The 26853-nt window shown below is 36.8% G+C and overlaps 1 protein-coding gene and 1 long non-coding RNA gene across 19 annotated transcripts in view; one reads left to right on the forward strand and one right to left on the reverse strand.

Moving 5' to 3' along the window:
- Positions 1–26853, forward strand: part of Trdn (triadin) — a 335361-nt gene that overhangs the window by 92075 nt on the left and 216433 nt on the right. For 16 of the 17 annotated variants that reach the window (XM_087190174.1, XM_087190177.1, XM_087190171.1 and 13 more), the window contains 4 exons: positions 3814–3879; positions 13242–13295; positions 17259–17441; positions 23144–23203. In XM_087190174.1, the coding sequence (XP_087046300.1) occupies positions 3814–3879; positions 13242–13295; positions 17259–17441; positions 23144–23203 (363 nt within the window). The remainder of the gene's footprint in view (positions 1–3813; positions 3880–13241; positions 13296–17258; positions 17442–23143; positions 23204–26853) is intronic. The other variant, XM_087190180.1, reaches the window with a different exon arrangement.
- LOC106010666 (uncharacterized) overlaps positions 14455–26853 on the reverse strand; it is a 48903-nt gene continuing 36504 nt past the window's right edge. Inside the window, exons 4-7 of one of the 2 annotated variants that reach the window (XR_002387966.2) lie at positions 24163–24224; positions 20286–20418; positions 16646–17923; positions 14455–15139 (exon numbers count right to left, since the gene is read on the reverse strand). This is a non-coding gene — a long non-coding RNA (uncharacterized LOC106010666). Of the gene's footprint in view, positions 15140–16645; positions 17924–20285; positions 20419–24162; positions 24225–26853 lie in introns of those variants that run through there. The other variant, XR_015442568.1, reaches the window with a different exon arrangement.

The raw sequence follows: 26853 nt of genomic DNA on the forward strand, positions 1-26853 counted from the left end.
TATAAATTCTTTTAAAAAAATATATAATACAATCCATTTGAAGTTTCTCTATTCAAGAATCACTTTCTATTGCATTTATTATTGTCTTTTAATAGTGGTTAGATCATTTTTCCTTAGCACAGAAATGAAATACTACAGATTAGTTACAAAAAAATGAAACACACAGAGAAACAACCAGGAGTGATCTGACATTTTTGTTTAGTGGAGGCTGAAGCAGAGTTTCATTTTTAATGGGTATAAAGTAAATGTGTATTGTGCTCTGTCATTAAAAAATGAGGAATTAAAACATACATATACATGAATTTTATGGAGCTTTCTGAAATGTTCCCCATTCAAAATTCATCGACTTTCTCCTACAAAAGAACCATCAGGAAACTGACAAATGGAGAAACACATTAAAAGAAAAACACTAAACTCTGTGATAGTTTACCATGCTTCCTAAGATTTTACAATGAAAGAGCTGCAATGCTTAACTGCTTATCTACCAGCTTATTAGCTCTTAGTCTTGCACAGGAGCCTTGAAGTCAAGTATGAGCTTAAATTTATTTACTGCCCATCAATTGGGGAAGGCAGTAGCTTACACAGATCAGTCCTTTGACAGTTTGGGCACCAAAACCTTTGATGTTTTTTAGCTAAATGCAGAGACAAAGCCAAGGGCTCTGTCCAACTGGTCCCTGCCCTTTGGTCTCTGAGGAGTTTGGGCAATGAGAACTGCAGGGTTAGGGTAAGGTGAGCTGTGATTCCCTTCAGAAAAGACACTGAGGGCAAAAGCAAAGCACAGAGCGCAGCTTGGGGAGTGCTACCAAGAAGACGGGGCACTAGAGATGCGCTTTGGAGTGGAGCTGAGCTCAACATTATGGTCAGGGGAAGGTCAGAACCTGGGGCAGCAGCACCCTGCCCACTCAGATGCCAACCTTCCGGCCATTCCAGCGGGTACATTCCATTTGCTTTTCATTATCAACATGCCAGTGGGGCTTTTGTTTCTTATAAATAAGGATGACAAACAAATTAAGCTCTAGCAGGTGCAAAGAGCTTATTCTGTCCTGAGCTAAAATTGTCTTGGCCACACAGGCTGGTGGCAAGGGGGTGCTCTTCTTCCTCCACGCAAAACTCGTGCTCCTGGGTTCCAGGCTTAGCGCTGCACAAGCAAATGGAGCGGTGGAGCAAATCGTTTTGATCTGATAGTGATTATCAGAGCAGTTACAGACTGCTGCATTGCTTGGGCGAAAGTCATTTCAAAACTCGGTATCTGAGCAGTCTTGGTGAAGTTTGGCAGCTGCATGCAAGCAGCTTTAGTGGCGATCTGCCATTCAGAACAGCTCCCCGGGGCTCATGGGTCCAGCTGCTTCTCTGAGCTGTATCACGGTGCAATTTTGAAGGGTAGGATGAAATTCCAGCATGTAACACTGTGTCTACAAATCACAATTTCCACTGGAGGAACCAGATTGTCCCCCGGGTAATAGGGAAGAGGAGTTAATATGCTAATTTGAGTCTGAATTCAGCCCCCTTGCTCTTTTGATTTTCATATTACTTCTCCCACTTATGCTTGTGCACACGTCAATCTGAGAATCCTGTAGCAGAATGGACAACCAGCTGTCTGGGGTGGGGGCAGCCCTGTCCCTGACAGGCAGGATGCAGATTAGGCATCCCCGGAGGCTCCCTCCAGTCAAGCTCTGAAACATGCCTTATCTCACATAAACTTGGTTCCCTCTGGAGAAACTTTAAGAGGGTTTGCTTTTGCCAAGAATTTCTTTTGGTTTTCAGCTTAATTAATAGTGATGCAAAGGAACCAAAATAAGCTATTTTCAGTCTGTGTAAATGCTGATTTCCTCCCTCTTACTTGGAAAGATATTTATACTGAATTTAGTAGCTCAGAAACACCTAGAAGAACCATTACACCTGCAAAGAATAAAATGATGTCTAGATGTTCTATGGTGTTTTCCACTTCCTGTTTATCTCTAGGTTTTATTTGAGAAATTTTAACAAACTAAAAAGTATTTAAGTCATTGGAAGCAAGCATGGTCTATATATATATATTTCATGAAAAGAATTTCACTAGAAAAGGAAACTAGGTCTTCTTACAATATTGTAAAATTTCACTTTTTCAAAAAAAAAATTGAGTCCACTACTCTATGGCATGTGTCATACAATGAGGCAGGGATGCAAAAATAAATTAACCCTGCATATCCCCTGAAGATTTCCTCTAATGGGTGGCCAGACGTGCAAATGATTGCAGTGCTGTTTAATTGGTAAAGCAGTCGTGTGCATGGTGCAGTTGGTGTATGTGATAAGCAAAGATCAAAGACAGCTTTACAGAGGAGGAGGCTATGAACCAAGATGAAACAGGTCCATGGGGCAGGGAAGAAAAGCATAGAAATGTGTGGGGGTCAGGATTCGAGGTGGAAAAGTCAAGCAAGCCGCAATGCAAGGACATCACAGGACACATTCTGTGTGTGTAGAGCTACAAGCATGTTGTTAGGACAGGAACACAGATTTCAAGGAGAAATTCCTGCTACGTGAGATTGGATTGGGAAGCAAATGTCAGATGACTAGAGTAATACAATATTTTTATATTTGACATATCACCTACTTCGTGACAGATACCGAGCTAAGCAATGAAGAGGACACTAATATTTCTAACAGGTGAATAAGATAAGCAGACATATTAGAAAGATTACTATGGAAAAACTCTAAATCTAAAGATTCAAGAGATGAGTCAGGGTGTTACAGTAAAGTGTCCAACAATAGCAATCTGTTCCACTCCCTGGCTGCTAAGCTGTTAGCTTTTCCACATCCTTGGGTCTCACCCCTACCAAGAGGCCTTTCTCAAACACCTCGGTGAGATTAGGCCCCTTGATTCCTACGTTGACAGGCCATCCGGCCCATTTTCTGCATACTGATTACGCAAACTGTTCTAACTGCCTTTGTCATTATTTTTCTGGGCCCTCACCCCTTAGCTTGTTAGTCTCCCCTGACAAGGATGCTATTTGTCTTGCCTATGCAGTCTTAGCTCATGGTAGGTGCTCTTTTTTTATTTCTGTATAAATAAATGATAGGTTAGGGAATATAATATTAAATAAAGGAAGAAGAAGGGTAAGAGGAATGTTTAAAAAGTAAGATCGAAAGAAAGAGCTAAGTGAAATGGGGAGGGGGAGGAGAGAGAAATCTGGGATGAACCCCATGTCTCTAGCTTGGATAATTAATACCAATAATAATTGTGACTTAAGTGTGGGGTAAGACTATGTCTTAAGTTTGAATCCTACTGCAATAATTAATTGCATCACAGCTAATTGAATTTCATTTCCTTTGAAAAGTTTTGGTAAGATTCTAATCCCCTTCCAGTGTATTTTCCAAAACTTTTAATGTGGAATATTCTTGTAAAAGATTAACACATACAATTTAGGCTGATTCTTCTTTGTTTCCAGCTCAGGAGATGATGGGTATGTGTTTTCTTCACATTTCTGGCATTCATCCACTATCAAAGCTGGGCTCTTTGGCATCTGGCATGGTAATTTAAAAAAATTTCAAATTCATTAAATTAAAGACTTGTAAAAGTTGAGGGATATTGTTATCTTTGCAGTCATACCCAGTTTTGGTATTAGTTTGTGCTTAGATGTGAAATAAAAACAGAAATAACATGGTAAATCTATAATTATATTGAAGTTTGAAACTCTATGTACGTAAAACCTCGTGCTAGTTAAAGGAAGATTACTAAGAGCAGCAGGTGAGTGTTTGGTATCAAGAACATTCATGCAATCATCTCCTCATTTATCCCTTTCATTTAAGTGAAAAGTATTATCTGTTTCTTTCCAGTTACACACAGAGGAAAGGAAAAAGACAAAGAAAAATCAAAAGAAAAAGAAAAACCTGAAAGGAAAGGTATATGATTATTCTGTTTTGCCATCTTAATGTTAAATTCTCTTCTTTTAACGTCCCTTTTTTACTGTCAGATTTCAGGTGACCTTATGTTTCTTCTTTTAAAATGATATTGTGATTTTTTTCCCTTGGGATAGAATCTGAGAAGAGTTTCTGGACAGAAGGGCATAAAGTACTCAAGGGTCTGGAACTCTGTGACCACTTCACTTTCTAAAAATGTTTTATCAACTTTTCCCCTTGTGGTTTTGAGCCTGGCTTAGCTAGCAATGAAACTATTGTTTTAGAAAATACTAGCCAGTTTTATAGATGAAAAGCTGCTCTCGTGACTTCAGCTTGCATCACCTCTTAGACCTCGTGGACTGCATGTTGTTGTTAGTTTCTGTCTTTTTCCTTTAGCGGAGACGGCCAGCGTGCTCCCTTGCCAGCCCCGAGTGCCTGGTGTGGCTTTTCCTCTCCTCCAGCCCACTATCCAGCTCCACCCCCTCTGCCCATCTGCTCAGTGCCAGCCACTCCTGGCAGCATTATGTGCAGCCTTCCAGAACTTCGTTAACTACACGGATGGCTCACACCACTGTCATTTATAATACATAATTGTATTATATGAAAATAATAGTCTGTTTTCCTAATATAGCATGAACAGTACAGATTATTGCTTCCCCTATTTTTTACACAAAAATCTAACATGTCTTATTTTACCACTTTTCTAATTAAAAATATGTCCTAAAGATTTTTTTCCACACCTAGAAATAAATACTCCCCTCATTCTTCTAAAAAGGGTGCACAGCACTTAAATGACATTTTCTTTCATCATACCTTTCGGCTGCTTGTTATTGGTAGACTGAACAGTTCAAATATAATTTTTAGCGGTTGACATTTCTTCTTGTACCACTGTTTACACTCATTGTTCTTTTGTTCATGTGTGTGTGTGTGTGTGTGTGTGTGTGTGTTTGTGTGTTTGGGGTATGTACATCTCTTAGTCTAACACTTTTTTCATATATTTTCATCAGTTTATTTTGCAGTCGAAGTCAGGGCTCCTATCTGTGTAAATGGACATATACAAATGCACACATTTATGCATACATGTGAGTTCAGATTCTTGAATTTTCATGTGACAAGATGTTAATATTTTCCTTTGATATTTCTAATTTTGAGACTTCCTCAAGGATTAACTGAATAAGTACTAATATTTTTCTTAAGTTTAAAAAAACTGTCCATATTTACAGTTAATTTTATTTCATCAAAACTCCATTTCAATGTGTGATGTATCGTAAGCATCTAATTTTGTGCTCTTGTTTTAGAGTGGATCACGTGTAGGGTATTTGAGTTGTTTATGCATCCACAGTCCACGAAGCCTGCTACATAGTCATTTCTGACACTTTCCATTTAAAAGGAAAATGGTAGAGGACTATGATATTTATGAATCAGATCAGTAGAAACATGCTTCAATATTATTTATAATACATGTGGAATGGAATATTTGAATGAAATAATCATTCATTCATTCATTCATTCATGTTTGCTTAACAGTACTTCCCATGAATTCCAGTAAAGCCCTCTTATTTTTCTGTTCTAGAAACAGGTGTCCATTTCTCATCTGCTGGTGAATGGTACAGAATTACAAGCTCCAGGTCCTGAGAACTCTGACTCAATTAACTAACCTGAACATTCTTACGAAGTTTTTCAACCTTCTCAGTAGCTTCTTTGTTAAAAGTTATTAAGAATGTTCTTGCCATTAAATTATAAATTTTGTAAGAAATGTAACCAGTTTGCAAAGCAGAAATAGGACGCTGTGTAGTGCTCTTTTTGCTGTATATCAAATACAAGAGGGCTGTTCCGAGCGCAGTGTGAATGGTGCCCACTTGGCTCACTGTGGCGCTCCCCTTGCTGACTTTGTCAGCTGCTCCTGTGGGCAAACTGGGTCCCTGCAGAGGAGGCACCTGCTTTGGGGCAGCTTCCAGTCTGCCCCTTGGCCTTCAACTGTGCCTTTTGTTTTCTGCTTTCTATGAGGCATTTGTGGTTGGTCCAAGATTCTGGGAAATTATTCTTGGTCTGCATCTTAGGCTGCTTCTGTGTTTGTATAAAATGCCAAAGACTGGGGAATTAAGAAGAAAGTTGTTACTTGGGCTCCCCTTCTGGTGAGGTCCTTCCTGCTGACTTATAGGCAAGAGTCAAGGAAGAAAGCCTTGTTTATACCATCACTCACTCTCGTAAGACAAGCTGACTGCTGGGAGAACTCACCCTGCAGGAATGGCATGAGTTCACTGGCAGGGTGGGACGCCAACACCCACACACCTCCTGTTAGACCCCGCCTGCTAATATTTTATTCCTGTAAATAGAACTGACGAACCTCCCTATTCTTACACTGCTGGAGAAATCCAGATGTCTGGGTGTCCAATTTGGCTCCTTTCTAGCTGTTCAATTAAAACTTACGTTTTTTACTTCATTTATTATAATTTATTTAATTTTCCTGGTTACTCTCCAACAAATAGTATGTGAATGTTGAAAAAATGTATCATTAGAGAAACTATCAAATCAGCCAGTTTAATATATTTGAAAAATAAAAATATACTCCACACGTTATTATACTTATCAGATCACTATTATTTAAACTATTGAGAGACTCAAGATTTTATCAGTGCACTTAAATAAGAGACAAGTCAAAGTGATTTAATAATTTCATAAATAAATGAGAAGTTGTAAAGTGTTAGGTACCTTATAGAATACTGTCGAACTAAGAAACTGAACTCTGTCAATCATTCTCTTTTGAACCGCTTTCTAAACGATTACTAATTCTTCACTAAACACGTTACCTTTTGAGAATATTGGGAAACATGTTTTCTCTTTGTTTGTTGTACTGGGATTGAACCTAGGGCCTTTACTCTGAGCTACATCACCAACCTCTCTCCCCTTCCTTTGTAAGTTTTAGTTTGGTTTTTTTTTGTATTAAATTCTTTTATTGGTACATTGTAGGTATACAACACAATTACATTTCTCATTGGGAATTGTACCTTTATATAATGCATCTTGGTTCTTATTTTTTCCCCATTCCCAGCCCTTCCTTCATGCCCTCCACCCTTCCCTATTTACAAAGACTTTCTTTCCATTTTTTCCATTTCTCAGCATTTTTTCCTTTCCCTTCTTTCTTTTCCCCTGCCCCTCCCACTACCCCTACCCCTTTGGACCTTTTCTTCCCATTTTGCATTATCGATTATTCATTCTAATCATTGGTACATTTTAGGTATACAATATAATGACATTCATCATTGGAAATTTGCACCTTTACATAGTCTCTCTTGGTTCTTATTTTTCACCCTTGCCCAGCCCTCCCTTCAACCCCTCCAGTCCTCCCTATTTACAAAGATTTTGTTCCTATTTTTCCATTTTCTCATATTAATCCCATTCCCTTCTATCCTTTCCCCTAGCCCTCCCACTTCCTTCCCCTTTGCCCCTTTTCTTCCTATTTCACATTACCTATTATACATTTAGTCCTTATTTACACTTTCAGTTTCTCACATCAGAGAAACTATTCGGTATTTACACATGTGTGTCCTATTTATTTCACTTTAGAGTATTGCCTCAATGTGCATCCACTTAGCTATAAATGTCTCTAATTTCTCATTTTTTATGGCTGAGTAGTACTCCATTTTATAAAAAAAACACATTTTCTTTATCCAGTCTCCAGTTGATGGGCATTTGGGCTGTTTCCAAGTTTTAGCTATTACAAACTGTGCTGCTATGAACATGGGTGCACATATATCACTGTGGTATGATTCTTTTAATTCTTTGGGGAAGATCCCCAGCAGTGGAATAGTAGGGTCAAATGGGACTTCCAGTCCTAGTTCTTTGAGGTATCTCCATACTGATTTCCACAGTGCTTGCACCAGTCTACACTCCCACCAGCAGTGGAGCAGGGTTCCTCTTTCCCCACAGCCCCACCAGCATTTGTTATTGGTTGATTTCATGATAGCAGCCATTCTTTCTGGAGTGAAGTGGAATCTCAGCGTTGTTTTCATTTGCATCTCTCAAATGACCAGTGATGTTCAACATTTTTTCATATATTTATTTGCTATTTCTACTTCTTTGTGTGAGAAATGTCTGTTCATTTCAGATGCCCATTTTTGGATTGGGTTTTTAAATTTGGGAGGTCTGATTTTTTTAAGTTCTTTATAGATTCGAGATAGTAGACCTTTGTCTGAGGAAGAGCAGGTGAAGATTTTTTCCCACATTGTGGGTTGTCTCTTCACACTGCTGGTGGTTTCTCTTGCTGTGCAGAAGCCTTTTAATAAGAAGAGATCCCACTTGTTGATTGTGCTAGTTCACGGGCAACTGAGGTTTTGTTCATAAAATCTTTTCCTACACCGATGTCTTCAAGGGTTCTACCTAACCTCTGTTCCAACTGGTTCAGAGTTTCTATTTTAATATTTAGATCTTTGATCCATTTCAATTTTAGTTGAGTGCACGGTGAGAGATATAGATCTAGTTTTAATCTTTGGCAAGTTGAAGCCCAATTTTTCCAGCACTACTTATTAAAGAGGCTATCTTTCCTCCAGTGAGGGTGTTTGGCTCCTTTGTCGAAGATGAGATGGCTGAGTGTGTCTGGCATTGTTTCTGCGTCTTCTAATCTGTTCCACTGGTCCTCAGGTCTGTTTCTTTGCCAGTACCATGCTGTTTTTATCACAGTGGCTTTGTAGTAGAGTTGCAGGTTGGGGATTGTGATACCCCCCTGCCATGCCACTGCTTTTGCTATTCTGGGTCTCTTCCTGTTCCAAATGAATTTTTGGATTGTTTTCTCGAGGTCTATGAAGTATGCTGCTGGGATCTCAATTGGAATTGCATTAAATCTATATAGCAGTTTTGGAAATATGGCCATTTTCACTATATTAATCCTTCCTACCCAGGAGCAGGGGATGTCTGTCCATTTTCTGATATCATCTTCAATCTCTCTTTTCAGAGTGCCATAGTTTTCAGAGAAGAGGCCTTTGATTTCTTTCATTAGGATGATTCCTAGGTATTTCAGTTTTTTGGATGCTATTGTGAAAGGAATTATTTGCCCTATTTCTCTCTCAATGAGTCTGTCATTGGTGTAGAGGAAAGCTATTGATTTTTGTGTGTTGACCTTGTAACCAGCTACTTGACTGAATTTGGTTATTAAGTCTAGAAGACTTTTGGTAAAGTTCTTGGGGTCTTCTATATAGAGTATCATGTCATCTGCAAATAGTGACAATTTGACTTCTTCTTTTCCTATCTTTATTCCTTTTATTTCTTTCTCTTGTCTAATTGCCATGGCTAATGTTTCCAGAACTATATTGAACAAGAGTGGTGATAGTGGACATCCTTGTCTTGTTCCTGATTTTAGTGTGAAGGATTTCAGTTTTTGACCATTTAGTATGATATTGGCTGTTCGTTTTTCATTGATGGCTCCTATCAGTTTGAGGTAGAGACCATCTATTCCAATTTTTTGGAGGGTTTTTATCATAAATGCATATTGGATTTTGTCAAATGATTTTTCTGTGTCTGTGGAGATAATCATATGGTTTTTGTCCTTGGCTCTACTGATATAGTATATTACATTAATTGATTTTCATATATTGAACCATCCCTGCATCCCTGGGATGAATCCCACTTGATCAGGGTGTATGATCTTCTTGATGATCTTCTGCATTCTATTTGCCATTATCTTATTAAGGATTTTTGCATCTATGTTCATTAGTGAGATTGGCCTATAGTTCTCTTTTTCAGTTGGATCTTTCTCTGCTTTGGGGATCAAGGTGATGCTTGCTTCCAGGAATGAATTTGGGAGTATTGCTTCCCTTTCCATTTCATTTAAGAGTTTCAACAGTAGTGGCAGCAGTTCCTCTCTAAATGTCTTGTAGAATTCAGCAGTGAAGCCATCAGGGCCCGGGCTTTTCTTAGTTGATAAGTTTTTAATTGCATTTTCAATTTCATTGGTTGATATTGGGTTGTTCAGAATTTTTAGGTCTTCTTCGTTCAACTTTGGTAATTCATATGTATCTAGGAATCTGTCCATTTCTTCTGTGTTGTCCATCTTATTGGTGTATAGGTTCTGGAAGTAGGTATTGATGATCCTCTGGATTTCTGCTGGGTCTGTTGTAATTTCACCCTTTTCATTCCTAATTGCATGGATTTGGGCCTTTTCTTTCCTTTTTCTGACAAGGTTGGCTAAAGGTTTGTCAATTTTGTTTATTCTTTCGAAGAACCAACTCTTGGCTTCATTGATTTTTTGTATCATTCTCTTAGTCCCCTTTGCATTGATTTCTCCTCTGATCTTTATAATTTCCTCCCTTGTATGAGTTTTGGGGTTGTCCTGCTCTTCTTTTTCTAGAAGCTTGAGGTTCAGCATCAGGTTGTTTAATTGGGCTCATTCTGTTTTCCTAATATGCGTATTCACTGCTATGAATTTCCCTCGTAAGACTGCTTTCATTGTGTCCCATAGATTCTGATATGTTGTATTGCCATTGTTATTTAATTGAAGGAACTGTCTGATTTCTTCTTTAATTTCCTCTGTGACCCATTGGTTATTCAGAAGTGTGTTATTCAATTTCCATGTGTTTATGAAATTTTTTGTTTCTTTTGCTATGGATCTCCAATTTCATCACTCTATGGTCTGATAATATCCAGGGGATAACTTCAATTCCTTTGCACTTACTTAAACACGTTGTATGTGTGAGTATGTGGTCTATTTTGGAGAATGACCCATGTGCAGCTGAGAAGAATGTGTATTCTGATTTTGTGGGGTGGAAGACTCTGTAAACAACTGTTAAGTTCATTTGTTCAAGAGTTCAATTGAGTTCTAGTATTTCATTACTTATTTTTAGTCTAGTTGATCTATCTATTTGTGACAGTGGGGTGTTGAGGTCCCCCACTACAATTGTATTAGTGCGTATATGACTTTTCATGTCCGTTAGTATTTGTTTTATATAGTTGGGTGCACTAGTGTTTGGTGCATAGATATTTATAATAGTCATCTCTTCCTCTTGGATTCTTCTCTTTACAAGGATGTAGTGTCCTTTGTCTCTCTTAATCAGTGTTGGTTTGAAATTTACTTGATCTGCCAAGAGGATAGCTACTCCTGCTTTTTCTTGGGTTCCTGTCACATGGAGTATTGTTTTCCACCCTTTAACTTTCAGTCTATGAGTTTCTTTTTGAATTAAGTGTGTTTCTTGTATGCAGCATATTGTTGGATTTTGCTTCTTGACCCATTCTGCCAGTCTATTTCTTTTGATTGGTGAATTGAGTCCATTAACGTTGATGGTTATAACTGCAATGTATTGACTTGTCATTGCCATGACTTTTTCTTTTTGTTGGGTTCTCCCCCTTTCCATTTAATTTCTTGTCATGCCAGATGGGTTCATTCTGCTTTGCTTTCTGGGGTTGTGATCCTCAATGTCTGTTCCTAGGATATTGTGTAAAATTCTTTGGAGTGCTGGTTTGGTATTCACAAAGTTCCTAAGGTGCTCTTTGTCATGAAAGTGTCTTATTTCTCCATCCATTTTGAAAGATAGTTTTGCAGGGTACATCAATCTGGGTTGGAGGCTGTTTTCTTTTAGGGCTTCTTTTAGGGCTCCAAGCTCTTCTTGCCTTGATGGTTTGTGTTGAGAAGTCTACTGTGATTCTGATGGGCTTTCCTTTGTATGTGATTTGTTTCTTTTCTCTGACTGCTTGGAGAACTTTGTTCTTCTGTTGTGTTTCTGGAATCTTAACAATTATATGCCTATGTGTAGATTTTTTTTGATCAAGGCTATTTGGAGTCCTATATGCCTCACTTATCTGTATGTCAAGCTCTTTTCCCCTGCTTGGGAAGTTTTCTGCCATTCTTTCTGTGAAGAGATTTTTTTATGTCATCTGCACTCTCTCCTGTTTCTTCATTGAGCCCAATCAGTCTTATGTTATTCTTTTTTGCATCATCTAGCAGCTGCTGGATTGATTTCTCATGTTCCCTTATAATTTTGAAGCAATTTTTCTTTTCCTGGTCACTAATTGCAATCTTATCTTCCATATCTGAAATTCTGTCCTCACATTGGCTCATTCTGCTGTGTAGACTTTCAGTGGAGTTTTTCATGTCCTGGAAATCTATTTGCATCTGTTTAATGGATTGCTTTTCTTTCTTATGTCGGGATTCCATCATGTTCCTGAGCTCCTCTCTAGATTTATTAATCATGTCTTGCACTAGGGGCACAATTTCTCCTGTTATCTGAGAAATTATTTCTGATTTCATTTTTTCCAGATCCCCTTTTGTTGCCAGTTCAGTGGGTCCAGGTGGTTGAGTATCAGAGGGTTCCATCTCATTTCTCTTTGGGGTTGCTGTAGGTGATCTGGAAGTCTGGTTTTGAGACTTATTTACATGTTTTCTCATTTTGACTAGGGGGGGGGCTGTTAGCGCCTGCACAGATTACCTCCTCTGAGCTGGGTGAGGTGGGACAGGGGCCGGGAGCAGCGGTAGGGATGGTGACCCAAAAGCCCTTTCCTGTGGGCTGGGAGCAGCCAGAGGGATGGTGGCTGGGAAGCCCCTTCCTCTGGACCAGGAGCAGTGGGATGACGGCTCAGAAGCCCCTACCTCTGGGCAGGGAACAGTGGGACTCAGTACCTTGGTCTGGTGGTCTGGTGTCCTCTGTGTCTTTGTAGTGTGGAATCAGGTGGCTGCCTGCCTGTAGCGGGGTGATTCAGTGTCTTCTGTGCAACTCAGGACCTAGGTAGAGCATTGTAAGTTTTAGTTTTTGACAGGCTGTCACTAAATCACTAAGATACTCAGGCTGGGCTGTATGCTCCTGCCTCAGCCTCTCAGAGTGCGCTGGGATTACAGATCTGCACTTTGGAAATTTTTGATTGTCAAAATGACACTGGAGGGGAGGGCATGAAGAGACTGAGCATTTGCCCCCCATGACATATCTCCTCACAGGAATTGTTCTTCCACAAATGCCAGCCACACTTCTGTTGAGAAGAAGCATGGTGCCTAATTATCTTTTAGCCCTGATTTAAATATTTTTTATTATTCATCCTAAGACGTTCTTCTGGATATAAAGATGTATTTTTCAATAAATTTTTATAAAATTGTTCCTTTTTGGTTGTTCTTCCCTGGAAACTTTACATACTTGGAATAAGGACTTAGAAGAGAAAGAGGGTGGATCTAGCTTTCAAAATGTTTTCTAAGTCTAAATGCCAAGTTTAACATTGAATTGTGCATAGTAATTATCACACTGGTAACGGTTTTCCTGAATTAGATTCATCAGTGACATAAATGTTCGAAAGTAATTTCTGACTTTAGTGATTATAAAACTGAGGTCAAGAGAAAACTTGGTGTTGATGTCTGTTAAATCTATATTCTAATGTAAAATTTTCTGTTTAAGCAACTCACAAGGAAAAAATTGAGAAAAAAGAAAAACCAGAAACAAAGGCAAAAGGTAACACTTCCTTTTATTATTTCCATATTTAAATTGTTTTTACTTTGATAGATTACATTTTGTGTAATAGATATTTGTAGGCATTTGCATTTGATTTGCATAAAAATGAGCCTCACATTTAAAATTTAATTTCTAAAGAAGGACAGAACTGAATAGATAAAACAACAGCTCATCTCCAAACCTGAGAGGAGATCAAGAGCTTTGTTGTATGTGATTGGGTGAATTTTGGTCCCTATGTCACATCCCTTGGTGTGGCCCCTGTAGCCTGGTACATGCCATGAGAACAAGAATTCTTACAGGGAGTGGGGCTTCATCTAAAAGTAAGGAGAGTTTCCTAGTTTACCCAGGTGGGCTTCATGTACCATTACACAGTGTTTAAAAATAGTCAACAGAAAAGAAAGGTCTGAAGTGGACTTGACCTGCATAAAAATTCAGGGGCAACATGGAACACGAGGAAGAAATGAATCTTACATCCATGTTGAGGAAGCTTGGAAATGGATTCTTCTGCAGAGCCCCTGAGAAATGCAGCTTATCAGCTTGCTTTTACCTTGTGAACCCTCAGCAGAGGGCCGGGTTGAATCCCACTGAACCAGCACTTTTGAATCTTAGAAACTTGGAGAAAATAAATGAGTATTGTTTCAGGCAGCCAAGGTTATGATAATGTGTTATCATAGCAAGAGGAAACAAACCTCTGATTCTTAGTTTTTGATCATGATTGCAAATTGCATTTGAGTTTTGGAGTTTCGAATTCAGAAATTCTTTTGCAGATATATCTTGATCATTATTTTAATATGTCTAACACAAAAAAATCTTCATAATATGTCCTCTACCTCCAACCCCAATCACTTAGAACATCATTATAATACTATATATTTTGAAAAACTGAGTAAAACTGATTTTTCTATCATACTTTTATCTGCCAATTATTAAATGATAGGAATGTATGGATTTTAACTGATAATACCATCTTATCCTCTAAATTTAAATATGTTCCTCATATTTTAAAGTGTATGTTGTATATGATAAGTATACTTTAGCTATTTTAACCCAGCATGTTCAAACAATTTTGAAAATTCAATGATTAGTCACAAAATATAAAATAATTAGACATTTGAAGCAGATGTATTTTAAATGAAATTTTACCACAAGATAACCAAATATTTTATTGAAGTTAAAATGGATGAATTATAAAATGAGGCTTTTGGGGAAGTAAACATGAATTTCATCACAAGATTAAATTTATACCTAAATCAATGCAATTTTATTCTATCTGAGTATCTTCTATTGCACAAATGTGAACACAAATTTTTGTGAATACATATACATATGAAATTTTAGGGATTTTATCAATTGTATAAATTAATTACCAAATTCAACAGATGAAATATCTGAACCCAAGAAAAACAAAGAAATTGGCATGGTCATATAACTAGTACATAATTGGACTACAATTTAAAAAACCAGATGACCTACATGTACATCAAGTATTTTTTTCAGAGATAAATAAGGCTTCGAGCATCATTTGTTCATTCAGTGAGTATGTATGGAATATTGCCTTAGTTATTTATCACTATTACCACAGACTTTGAGGCTTAGATCAGCATCATTACACCTGGCAGTGGCTGTGAGTCAAAACCTGAGTATAATCAGTTCAGTCCTCTGCTTCACAATCTCTCTCCAAACTTCAGCCACGCTGTTACCCAGGGCTGCGGTATTATTTGAAAGCTCAACCGCGGAAAGACCACTTCCAAGGTCATTCGCATGGCTTTCTCAACAGCTGTGTGGATGAGGCCTCACCTCTGGCTCCATGAGTCTCCTTGACATGATAACAGGCTTCATTCCATCTACCAAAGGAGAGAAGAAGCAGGTGGGATGGAAATCAGGGTCTTATGTGGACCACTCATGGATCTCTCACCTAGTCACCTTGGCCACACACTATTATTCACTGATAGTTTCTTGCTCTGTTTCAACCACATCTGCCCAGGGCAGTAGTGGCTAGACCCTCTCAGAACTTCACCCTGCAGAATAGTGAGCCTCTTCTAGTCTACCCTGGTACATGTGTCAGAGTTGACAAATTCATTCAAAACATTTCTATTTACATATGCAATCTATATATTACTATACACCTGAACTGAGTATAGGGAAAACTTTACTCTCTTTGATCAAAATTGCTTAAATTTTGTATACTTATTCTGTGCTAGACACAATGGTGATACAAAAAGGAGGAATAGAATTCTTATTTGCAAGTCGCTTAGAGTCTGGTAGGGAAGACAGATAGATAAACAGTGATCTATAGATTTAGATATACAGTAGAAAATAAAATGCCAACTTTTATAAAAGTTAAGGCCGATGAAAGCTGAGGGGAAAGGAAAGATTCATTCCAGTGGCAGAGGCATTTTTTTGCATGAGAATTGAATATTACGGAATTTAGATATATCGAAAAGTTAGAGAATGTAGAACTTGCCACCTGACATTGATTGATACATAGAAAATATCCCAGATGTTCTGGAATCAGGGTGTCACATAGTGGAGAAACTTTGGGAAAGACTCTCAAAGGAGAGATGAGATGAAACCAGCATTGCAGGGTTTTCAGTGCTACACTGACATTAATTCAGAGGGTTATTGTTATTTTTTTATCTTTAACTATGAGACTAAACCAAGTAGCTTCTTTGAGATGGGTCTTTCTGGGATACACATGTATAAGTTGTATGATTTGAGATGCTCCTTGCCATCCCAGTGGAACTTCCTCTCCATATGGACAATTACAAACACCTCACTGCAGGGTTCTGAAAGATGTCAACCAGAATCATCTTCAGAAAGCTGATTCTTTTTCAGTCACAGAAATGTTAAGAGTTTGATGTAGCAAGGGCAGAAATAAGGAAAGGAGATTCAGAAATGGTTTATAAGCAGTAGAAGAAAATCCCTGCAGTATAGTCACAGACTTTGTTGGAAGTTTATGAGATGGGTGATAGTCGTATGAGATGTCTATGACCGAATAACTTCACAGTGTATGCAGCATAATTCTCCTCCTTGCATACTCTCAAACACACCATATCTTTGAGAAATACTTTAGCAAAGAAACTGGTTGTGTCTCAAATTTTATTTCATCATAAGAGTAACTTCTGACCCACATGCAGTAGCACCTCTCCTGACAGACTCCAGTACTGGTATGTTGGCCCAGTCGGTTTAATTCTGGTCTTGCAGGGCTGTTGGGATCCAACATGGTCTTTCTTCTTCTCTCTATGGCCCATCCCAATGTTTTCTTGGCCTAATCTCCACTAAACTCAAGAAATTGGACCATATTATTTTAATCAAATCCTTTAACATAAATCTCAATAAAAGGTACCCACTGTAATGGCAAATTTCATGGGAGATTGCAGCACTAGTAGGTCTCCAGTGGGATCTAATCGTTACAAATGGGACCACGTGGTTATTCCTTCAAAAGGAGCCTCTTTCAGCGGGCTCTCCAGTATGGACATCTGTCCCATGAGCATGCCTGTGCGCATAGCCTTTGCATCTTACAGAAGTCTCTTTGGTGCCAGGCTTAGTGTCTGATTACCTATAAATTAAAAACATCAAACAAAAAACAATGTTCTCATGTACAAATTAAGAAAGAGGAAGGCAGGTTTGTGGAGATGGGAAAGGAAGAGAGGGGAAGTAAAATGAAAAAGTTGCAATTTGTACACCGTCTTAGTTCCCTGGGATGATGTAAGTAGTATGTATCACACACATATACCAATAAAAAGCTTAAAAAATAGATGAAAAATAAGAAAGAAACTATATTTAGCAGATGAGGGCTAAGTCTAACACAGTATTTCATAACTACAAGAAACTGATCATTTATCTCATGGGCACTAGTTTTCTGTTGTTTTTTCTTTCCTATTTTTAAAATTGTGTTTAAGGAAAATTATAGAAGAAATATGTAGTAAAGAGAAGCAACCAATATTTCTTAACTCTGTACAGATGAGAAGAAAGCTAAGACTAAAGAGAAGACCAAAGAAAAGGTGAAAAAGGAAGTGAAAGGTGGGAAAAAAGAGAAGGTGAAGCAAGCAGCAGCAAAGGTAAAAGAAGTGCAGAAAACACCACCGAAACCCAAGGAGAAGGATGGCAGAGAGCCTGCAGCTGCATTGGAACATGAACAGAAAGGTAAACGCCCTCAGGAGGAGACAGCCAGAGGTGCTAAGAGAGTATTGGGCAGGAAGCAGATGCAGTGAAATTAAAACCTGAAAAAGACCAAATTGGACTTCAAACAGAGGTCACAGAGCTATATGAGTAAATATGTCTCACCGGAAGTGCAATCAGTTGGGAATTAATATTTATTTATAGAAATACTAAAATGTGTTCACAAAGGTAAAAATTTATTTTGAAGTATATTTAAAGTGGGCTTTGAATTAGCATCTGGAGTTACTGAAATGTTGGTGTTAGAGGCTGAATTCTTGAGAAAGAGTTATTCCGAAGAGTTGAAATCACAAGCAAACCATCAGGTGTGTCATGCTGTTGAAACAAAAGCCAGAAAGTCCAGAAAGATGACAGCAATTTCAGGGTGTTTGTTGAGGAGTCTATGTTCAAATCATAGTGAATAATATCCCGAAAAATCTTGTATACCTTCATTATGTCTCTGCAGGAGCCTATTATTTAGAACACACATCAAATTATTAAGTTAATTTAATAACATTCTTACTACAAATTAAAATTCATTTAATTTAATAACATTCTTACTACAAATTAAAATTCATTCAATTTAATAACAAGTTATTGAAAAAAGAACTTCAAGTTTCTCTGACAGTTTTCATTGACAAAATAGGTGACTTCAGAGCCCTTCATGTGACACGTGCTCCCCCTCCACAGAGTGATGTCAAACTTGTTTCCCCAATGTCCGGAAGATGGCGTTGAGATGGACATGGAACAGAAACCATGGAAAGTGCTACAGAGATATGAGGGGTGTGGTAAGGGGCCACTGAAGGGCTTTGCCCCACTGCCTGTGTTCTCCTTCCCTAAGGCCACCCCAATTCTGGGGTAGACACACCCCGCAACCATCTGCCTAGGATGTGGCATCTAATTGTGTGCTCAGCTCCTGTAAATAACATTTTGTAAAGCTGTTGCAGAATAAAATTCTCTCTAACTCTGGTAGCAATTGAATCATTTTATCAGAAGGCTGAAGTCAAACAATTGGCTTCGATGAGATTTTACATTAAAAATTTTTAATACCTTATTGAGTCAGCCATATGAGCAGTGAAACTGACAATTTTCTTCATTGTAAGGTACAGGATATAAAATTTGCAATCTACTCTTTTGTATTTTATTATTTCTTTGTATTTTTATCTTTTCTCCAAAATTAATATTTGTAAACCTTGATACACAGTAATATTATAAACTTTGATTCATATGACAAAAGATAGATATTTTAAAAATATATTCTAAAAGAGAAGGAAGAAAAGAACAAAGAGGTTTTTTTTTTCCTTTTGGTGATTTACAAACTTTAATTTAGGTAATTTGCATTTATTTCAACCTAACATTTTATGAGTGAATTCAAACTTTATAATATTAAGCTTTTCTTCCATTTTCAAAATGATTATACAGTCTTGAAAAAATTTTAAGAATTAGTTATCTCTTTTTAAAGTATGTCCTATTTGGACATAGTTTTGTATAGAAGAAGGATATAATAAGTAAATTAAAATTATTTTCAGTTGAATATTTTATTCTGATAGAAAATAGGAAAATTACTCTGATGATTCACTATTATGTTTATTTAGATCATAAAGTACTTTGTATTTTAGATTGCCCTTTAAAGAAAAAGAATAATCACATGAAAACAGTTAAAACACACCAAATATATTTTAATTTTTTATCTCCAAATATAGCCTATACAATGTGTGCCAGTTATATATAGGAATATCAAATATTTATGCAGTAACTAGGAACATAAACATAGTTTTGGATGTTTATCATTAGTATATTCAAGGCTTATAGGACAAATTTTATTGATGAAGGCATATCACCAGGATATTTTCAAATAATACTTATTTTCCAAATCACAGATACTATATTTTACTCCTATCAGAAATCAGATCTATTAGTGATAACATTATATTACCATTCCACTTTTAATTTTGTTTTTATTTCTACATGAAAATCTATTTATCTACTAAAAAGATATTCAAATGTCACAGTTATAAATAAATGAATAAATACGATTTTATCAGCTAAGCAAATGCTTTTGTTAAAGCAAAGCTCCCAGTTAAGAAGAGCTACTCAGTTAAGTCAGTGTGCCATTAGGTTAGATCACAAGTACTTAATCAATAGTGGTTGGTCAGACAGATACATATTAATTTTTTCTAAGAAACGATTTAAGAGCATTTGTTAATTTTAAAAATAATCATATATTTTATATGAGCAAGGTAAAGTGATGGTGTTTTAAAAAGGTGTGAGGTGGTTTTGAGCTTGAGACTTTTGCCATTAATGACTTAGTAAAATCGGGTTAGTTCTTTGGTCAAGGAGACATTTACTTGCACAGATCTAGTGAGGCTGAGGGAGTCTCTTCTTGTAGACTGGTAAATAGTTCGCCTAAACCAATAGGTTTCGTAGGTCTTTCACTCACTTGTAAACCTACCTGAGACACTGAGACATGCGGATTGATCATTATTTAATTAGACATACTCAGCACTGAGAATAAGATGCATATGTCTGTGCATCCTACCATAAACCCACACACACTAATATATCACGTGATCAACTATAGACGGACCAGGACCAGTTCACATCTATTTTGGGGGTGGTCGGAAGCATTGGCATGAACAGACGATGCTCCCGCCTCCTTGGTATTTTCTGGAAATTCTGTGGAGGAGGAAAAAGACAGTCTCACGGCCGTACACACATTGTTCGTTTTTGTCTTTCTTTCTTTGGTCACCTTAACGCCTATTTATACTGTTGTGACAAGGAGAGAAAGTATAGCTAGTGAGAATCCTCCGTAGAGCACCAGACCACACGTACCCCATCTTCAGTAGCAGTTATTCTTTAAAATTCCTTCCTGTTCACGCTCTGGACCCAGAATGCGCTTCCCTAAGCTGCGCCTCCGCAGCGAGCACAAACACAGCAGCAGCGGAGTGACATCTGTCCCCGCACCCTGAGGATCAAGAAAGGGAGACATAGTGTGGATTGTCCTGAGAAGAGAGTGTATTTAGGGAAAAAAATACTTGAAAGTGATGACAACATATGCAATTACCTCATTCACATTATTGTCCCCTATGAAAGACTAACAGGGTAATTCAGGCTTCTTTAGAAAACTCTCCTGCTATATCATTTGAGGTGGATTTAAAGAAGCATTTCTAGAAAACAGATCTTCCAAAATCAGGAAGGCTTGGTTTCGTTCCCCTTTCGGCAGGTGAAGCAAACTCTGGAGACTGCCCTACCTTCCTCTAAGTGTTGACACATTGTTACGTTACACCCTGATCACCGCTGGAAATGGGTGTCCTAACCCCAAATATGTCAACTTTCTTAATTGAAAATATTTCTGAATATTCTTCTCAGATATCTTGGTGACATTATTATGCAAGATTATAGGATTACTTACCAGAACCAAATCCTTTTAAGTATTGTAACTGTTTTTTCTAGATTGAAAGAAATAAGTTCTTGGAATTCACACAGACTTCCTTTATAAGTTAAATGTTCAATTGGACTGTTGATGCACTCATTAAATGAATGATTTTTGGAACCATACATTATTGGTATAATAAACACAAGCAAAATCCTTTAGTAAAAATTCCTCCTAAGTTTAAAGGTTTCATTACATTTGAATATTTAATTGAAGTGGAAACAGAAGTGTGATTTTACTTAATTCAGAATTCTGTTCAGCATTTCATCCATTATATCATCCCTTCACAACTGGGGCATAGAGCAATATTTTATTTGAGGATTTGTACAAAATCTTTGTATTATAAGTGATCACTGAATTCTGAATTTCAGACATAAAAACAAAAGGCCTCATTCACTGCGCCAGAAGGCTCCAGTGTTACTGGAAATCATTGTTGAAAATAATGAAGGGGTCTACACCATCACCTACAGTGATTCTACACATGTACTGGAATTGGGCACACCAGACAGTCTGTTAAAAATGTGCCCAGATCCATAGTGTTATAATTTCCTGCATGATGGATTCCAGATACCTGTAACTTGATGTACCCTCCATTTCCAACGTTCAGTTACCACTTACAAAGTACTCATGAGTTACATGAAGGACAAACCTGAAAGTACACTGACTTATGGTACTGAGACAAAGAGGAAAAGGTGAAAGTTCACACTGGTCCAATTTCATTTTCCATTTAAGAATAATGTCCTTTTCATCTTGTTTTGTCTTAGAACAAAAGCACCCACTCTAAAGGAAAATTTTATCCAGCAAAGAAAAAATACCACCTACATTAGTCTTACTTTTCTCCCACACCTCAGCATACTCAGGTCCTTGGATCTGAAACTACAGCTCTAACTGTCAATACACAAAAAGGTGAGGAGACCCGTGGACTCATCTGTGAAGGAGAATTCCACTCACTGCCCAACTCACGTGTGGGAAAATATGTTCTATTTCAGCAATCAAAACACATATACATTTTGAGAGCTTATGGGTTTTGTCTTATTCACATTTAGATGTAATGAAAATGGTATTTTTTAAGTCTATTGCAATAATTACATTTGTTTTTCCAACTATCTGGCATAATTTCATAATAAAACTGATTAAAAATAATGCTAATGTTCTAAAAAGAACGAGGCTTACAAAAATCCTTGAATGTGTATTTATATAGTAGCAAGTATTGTTATTTCTTGTTTGATTTACATATTTTGAAGCAATTAAATTGTGTCATGTTGTGTAAAATAAATAAACTTTTTGGTCCTAAAGATGCTTCTGGATTTGGTGCATTAATAAGATGTCTATTTTAGGAATGTGAAAATATAAATAACAATGTAAGATATGTAAAATTTAAGAGACTATCCTAAGAATCTTTATCAGTAGAATCTTTTTCAATGGAGTTTACAGTAAAGTCTCAAGTTTTGTGAGAATTTAAAGTTCAGTGCAAGGTCTTTAATTTAAAGGAAAAATAATCCAACTCTTGATATTCGTTTTGACAGTGCCTGCCCAAAATGTTTATTACAGACTATGTTTTGCTTTAAAATTTTTTCCCATGAGCCACAGACTAGTCAAAATCATAAAATGATCCTATAAAGATTACTGTTAATTAGCTTACCAATGATATAATTTGCTACTATAATATAGTAATATAATGTCATATAATATAATTACTACTATAATTTGTTAGTCTGTTTTCCCTGATTCACTCTTCCAATTAGATGCATTCCTATGCATTTCCAAACAGAGTGTGGAAGGGTTTGCCCCTCCGAAGGTCTTTTGGAAAACATTCTGCAGTAGAGGAGCTAGAAGTGAACATGTGGAAAAATCTTCCAAGTTGAAAACAATTTTCCTTTGTAAAACTTCTGTTTCATTTTTATAAGTCCACAAAGAGACAGATGAAAATAATTGTTTTAATATGTTGACTTTTGTAGCAAATTTGATTAAAAAATGTTCTGACTTTTAAAATCAGCCATGATAATCTTACCCTGGGCTAGTCTGTTTCAACACTTAAGTTTACTTTTGTATGGAATAATTGAAGCATTAAATCTATTGTGTCTTTTCCCCCAATATGTTCATGTGAGTGCAAATTATTACTTCACAGAAAATATGTAGTAGCCAAAGTATAATTGTGCTAGTTTGAGTGTTCTGTTAAACCATTTCATAATATAGGAAAAAGAAAACTGTTGATGACATTTTTTCATTGTTTTTTTTTTTCTTTCTACTCTGTCAGATCAGTATGCATTCTGTCGATATATGATTGACATGTTTGTCCATGGGGATTTAAAACCAGGTATTGCAAACAATTCTTGTAATTGTCTGTCTTTGTTGGCTTTTTCTATGTACTAAATGGTATTTTTATTTTGAAAAATTGCATAATGCATGTGTAGATGTAGAGTAAAGCCAATAAAAAGCAGAAATAATAACTGGCATGAAGGCCTTTAATTTTACTTTCAGTCACTGCATGACCTATTGCAAATGAAGTCAGCCAAAAGCCACAACATGCTAATATCTTTATATGTAAAAATGCTAATATCTTTAATAATATCTTGGAGCAAAGCAATAAATCATCTTATTTTATTCCTGTGAAACTCAAGAAAAAGACCCAGGACAATGGAAGTACACTTCTCATCTGAGTAGTGAACAAAATTCATATTTAAATCTATCACATTTCAAATACTTAATATCCATTTCCCAAAGCTTTCAAAGTTTCTCAGCTGCATATGAACCAGAGCACTAGTGATGAGAGTCAGCACAATGGGAGGGTCTCCTAGTTAAAGCACTATAGCTAAGCAATTAACCTGATTGCTTGCACTGTGCCTCTTGCAGTTAAAAAACCGAAGGAACTCATATCCATATTTGGGAAAGTGTTTTTAGAAAGATGATTTACCTTAGAATAATGGAAGCTTATTATTTATGGAAAATTATATCTTGTTTTCTTAACTGTCATTTGGAAGTCCTTCTAAAAGATGTAATTATAATTTGTGTATATACTGACAAACAGGAAGATCATATTGGAAACAAATATATGATACATCTAGACCCTACAAATTTAGAATATCACCAGAAACTTAGCTCTCTGGAAATCTTAATGTCAGTAACTTATTCTACCAGATAGTTTCCTCTTCCTTCTCCTCTTCTTTTTCCTCCTCTTCTCCTGCTACCTTCCGTGTTCTTCCCTTTTTTCTACTGCATCTTTAATGAGTTGGAAGTAGAAATGAATAAAATAAACTTGAAATTATGGTATCTTACCTGATGGAATTGGTTACTCTCCGTATTTATGTATAGCGACATAGCAAAATTACATGCAGGAACTGTGGAAGACAGTGATATAATAGAAAATAAAGAGCATTGAATACAAATGCAGATATGATTCTTAACTACATCTTTTTCTAACACGAGACCTTGAGCAAATCACCAAGCTCCAATCATCCGCAAGAAGTTACATTTAAAATGGGGATCACAGTAAAAGCCTGGCATTGTTGATAAAGCGTCTAATAGGTATACGACAAAGTGTCATTATAGATTTATTTTTAATTTATGGCTTTCACAGTGATCTGGCTGAGTGAGTGGCTCAGGTGAAGGAAACAACGTTAATGAGCTGTGGTCCATATGCACCACAAATTCCATGTAATCAAACGTTTGTTGTCCATTTTGTTTGGCTGTGGTAGTTTAAGAAAGGTATACTCTATACATATTTTTTATTTTTTAAGATCAACTAACTGATGTGGAATTTGAATATACATTACCAATGAGCATGAATTAATTAATGACTAATAAACATTGTTTTATTTATATTCTATTAGCATTTAAATTTCATATTTAAGGAAAAGAATGTGTTGTTTGTGCCACTGCAATTATTCATAGAATTTAGTTATTGTTTATAAAATATACCTCCTAACAAAATCAGGATGAAGAGCACTATGCAGTGTTAAATCCAGTTTAGGATATGAGCTGTTTAACAGTCACAATTACCAATCAGTTTTGTCTGAAAAATCAAAGAGCTGAAAACCAAGAAGAATAAAACCATCTGTGCAGGAATTATGGAGGATTTTGCTAATGGCAAAATACAGAACCCTTCTCAAGACAGATGAGAATATACTCTAAAAATCATAGATTTAGAGCTGGGAGTTTGACTCAGTGGTAAAGCATTGCCTAGCATGTTCAAGGCCCTGGGTTTGATCCCTAACACCTGAGAAATATGTGTGGATAAAATCTACAGGTCTATAGAGTACTTCAACTCCTGAAAATAATTCTGAGTTATATGAAGTTAAATGACTTCATACCAAGTATTGATTTATCACTTCCCTTCATTTATTGCATCCATCTACATCCATTATTTTGAAAGTTTAAGAGATGAAACTATATTTACACCAGCATTGCTTGTCCACAGGTTGCAAGGGAGGATGTTTCCTAAATGTACCAAAGGAAAGTTCCCAAGTACTATTCTTGTCAGTGGGGCAATACATAAAGTGGAATGACAAAGCACCAAATATGATGTGCAGTTCCAAAAATAAGAAGTGAAAAACACAGATTTAAGCTGGAAATGTTAATCTAGAGAAAATGTGAATGATAAGACATTGACTCTGACTCACAATTAGAGAATAAAACAATCCCTGCCAAGTTTATTGCTCTGCATGTTTCCACTATTTATAAAACATTTGTGCTTCCATCTGCTTCTATTGGGGATTAGTGGAACACCTGTTATTGTTTAGATGGAGTTCATTATTAATTATTGGTAATGAGTTTTTAAAACTAGAAATGATTTTTCCCTGTGGGATTCAGTAATTCCTTTGTAGAGAATTGTCACACTCTCAGAAGTGGCCCAAATGTAGCTCAATTGGAGCATAAAATACTTCTAAGATACCATTAAGTTTTAGCTAACATTTAATCTATATACCCAAAGATGAATTGAACTGCTCTCTCTGATAAAGAAAATGCAATACTCAATGGTCATTGACAATCCACACTCAATTATAGACATCACCTTAATACGTATAATTATAAGAATTAGATCATTTTGTTATATCTAATTAACATTCTCTGGTACTTCCTTACTTTTCATTAAATTGCAGTAATAAGAAACTTCCATTTAAATCTGCAAAGTGAATATATGTTATCAAGCCTGTCTCTATAGGCAGCTAGGGAAGACATATATCTATACTAAAACAATTTTTAAAGAAATACTGTGGACACTGAAGTTCTCTCTATAGAAATATTTCTACTATTCTGGCCTGGAATTTAGCTCAGTGGCACCACGCCTGCCTCACAAGCACAAGGTCCTGAGTTCGATCCCGGTACCACAAAAAAAAAAAGAGAGAGAGAGAGAGAAAGAAAGAAAATACTATCCTGTTTGCTCCTTTATGCCCAAACAATCTCTCATGAGACCCCTTGATGGAGTTTGTGGATGCTGTAGATCATGTTTCAAATAGCCCGTACTGGACGGGGTGGGGCAGATCCTGTCCTACGGTGGCTATTCTAGAGCTGATAACCCTACTTTTTCCCTTAGGGACTGGATTGTCTACTTGTCATTTCCTTAGGAGAAAACTAATACTGGTCAATAGAGATATTATTTACAAAACTGAGACTCAATTTAGGGTGCTGTGTTTTGTTTGAAAGTGATTGTACAGAGGGTCAAAGTAAAATTCTTGACATTTATTTATATCAATCTCCTAGCAATTCCAATTTCCTCTTCAGTATTTTATGGCTAAGCACCTTTTTCTTTTTTTTTTGGTACCTGGGACCGAACTCGGGTCCTTGCACTTGCACAGCAGGGGGCGAAACCACTGAGCTAAATCCCCGGCCAAAGCACCTTTTTCTCAAGCAATAATCTTAAATTACACCGATAGTTTCAGTCATATCAGTCATATGGTTGAAAAGAAATGCCATAATCTTGCATGTCAGATCTATGCTCCCCCTTCATCACCTTCTCCCTGGACTAAT

This window comes from Heterocephalus glaber, unplaced genomic scaffold (assembly GCF_053883595.1).
Source record: "Heterocephalus glaber isolate CG9 unplaced genomic scaffold, H.glaber_assembly_v1.0 deba00001550, whole genome shotgun sequence".
Taxonomy (NCBI): Eukaryota; Metazoa; Chordata; class Mammalia; order Rodentia; family Bathyergidae; genus Heterocephalus; species Heterocephalus glaber.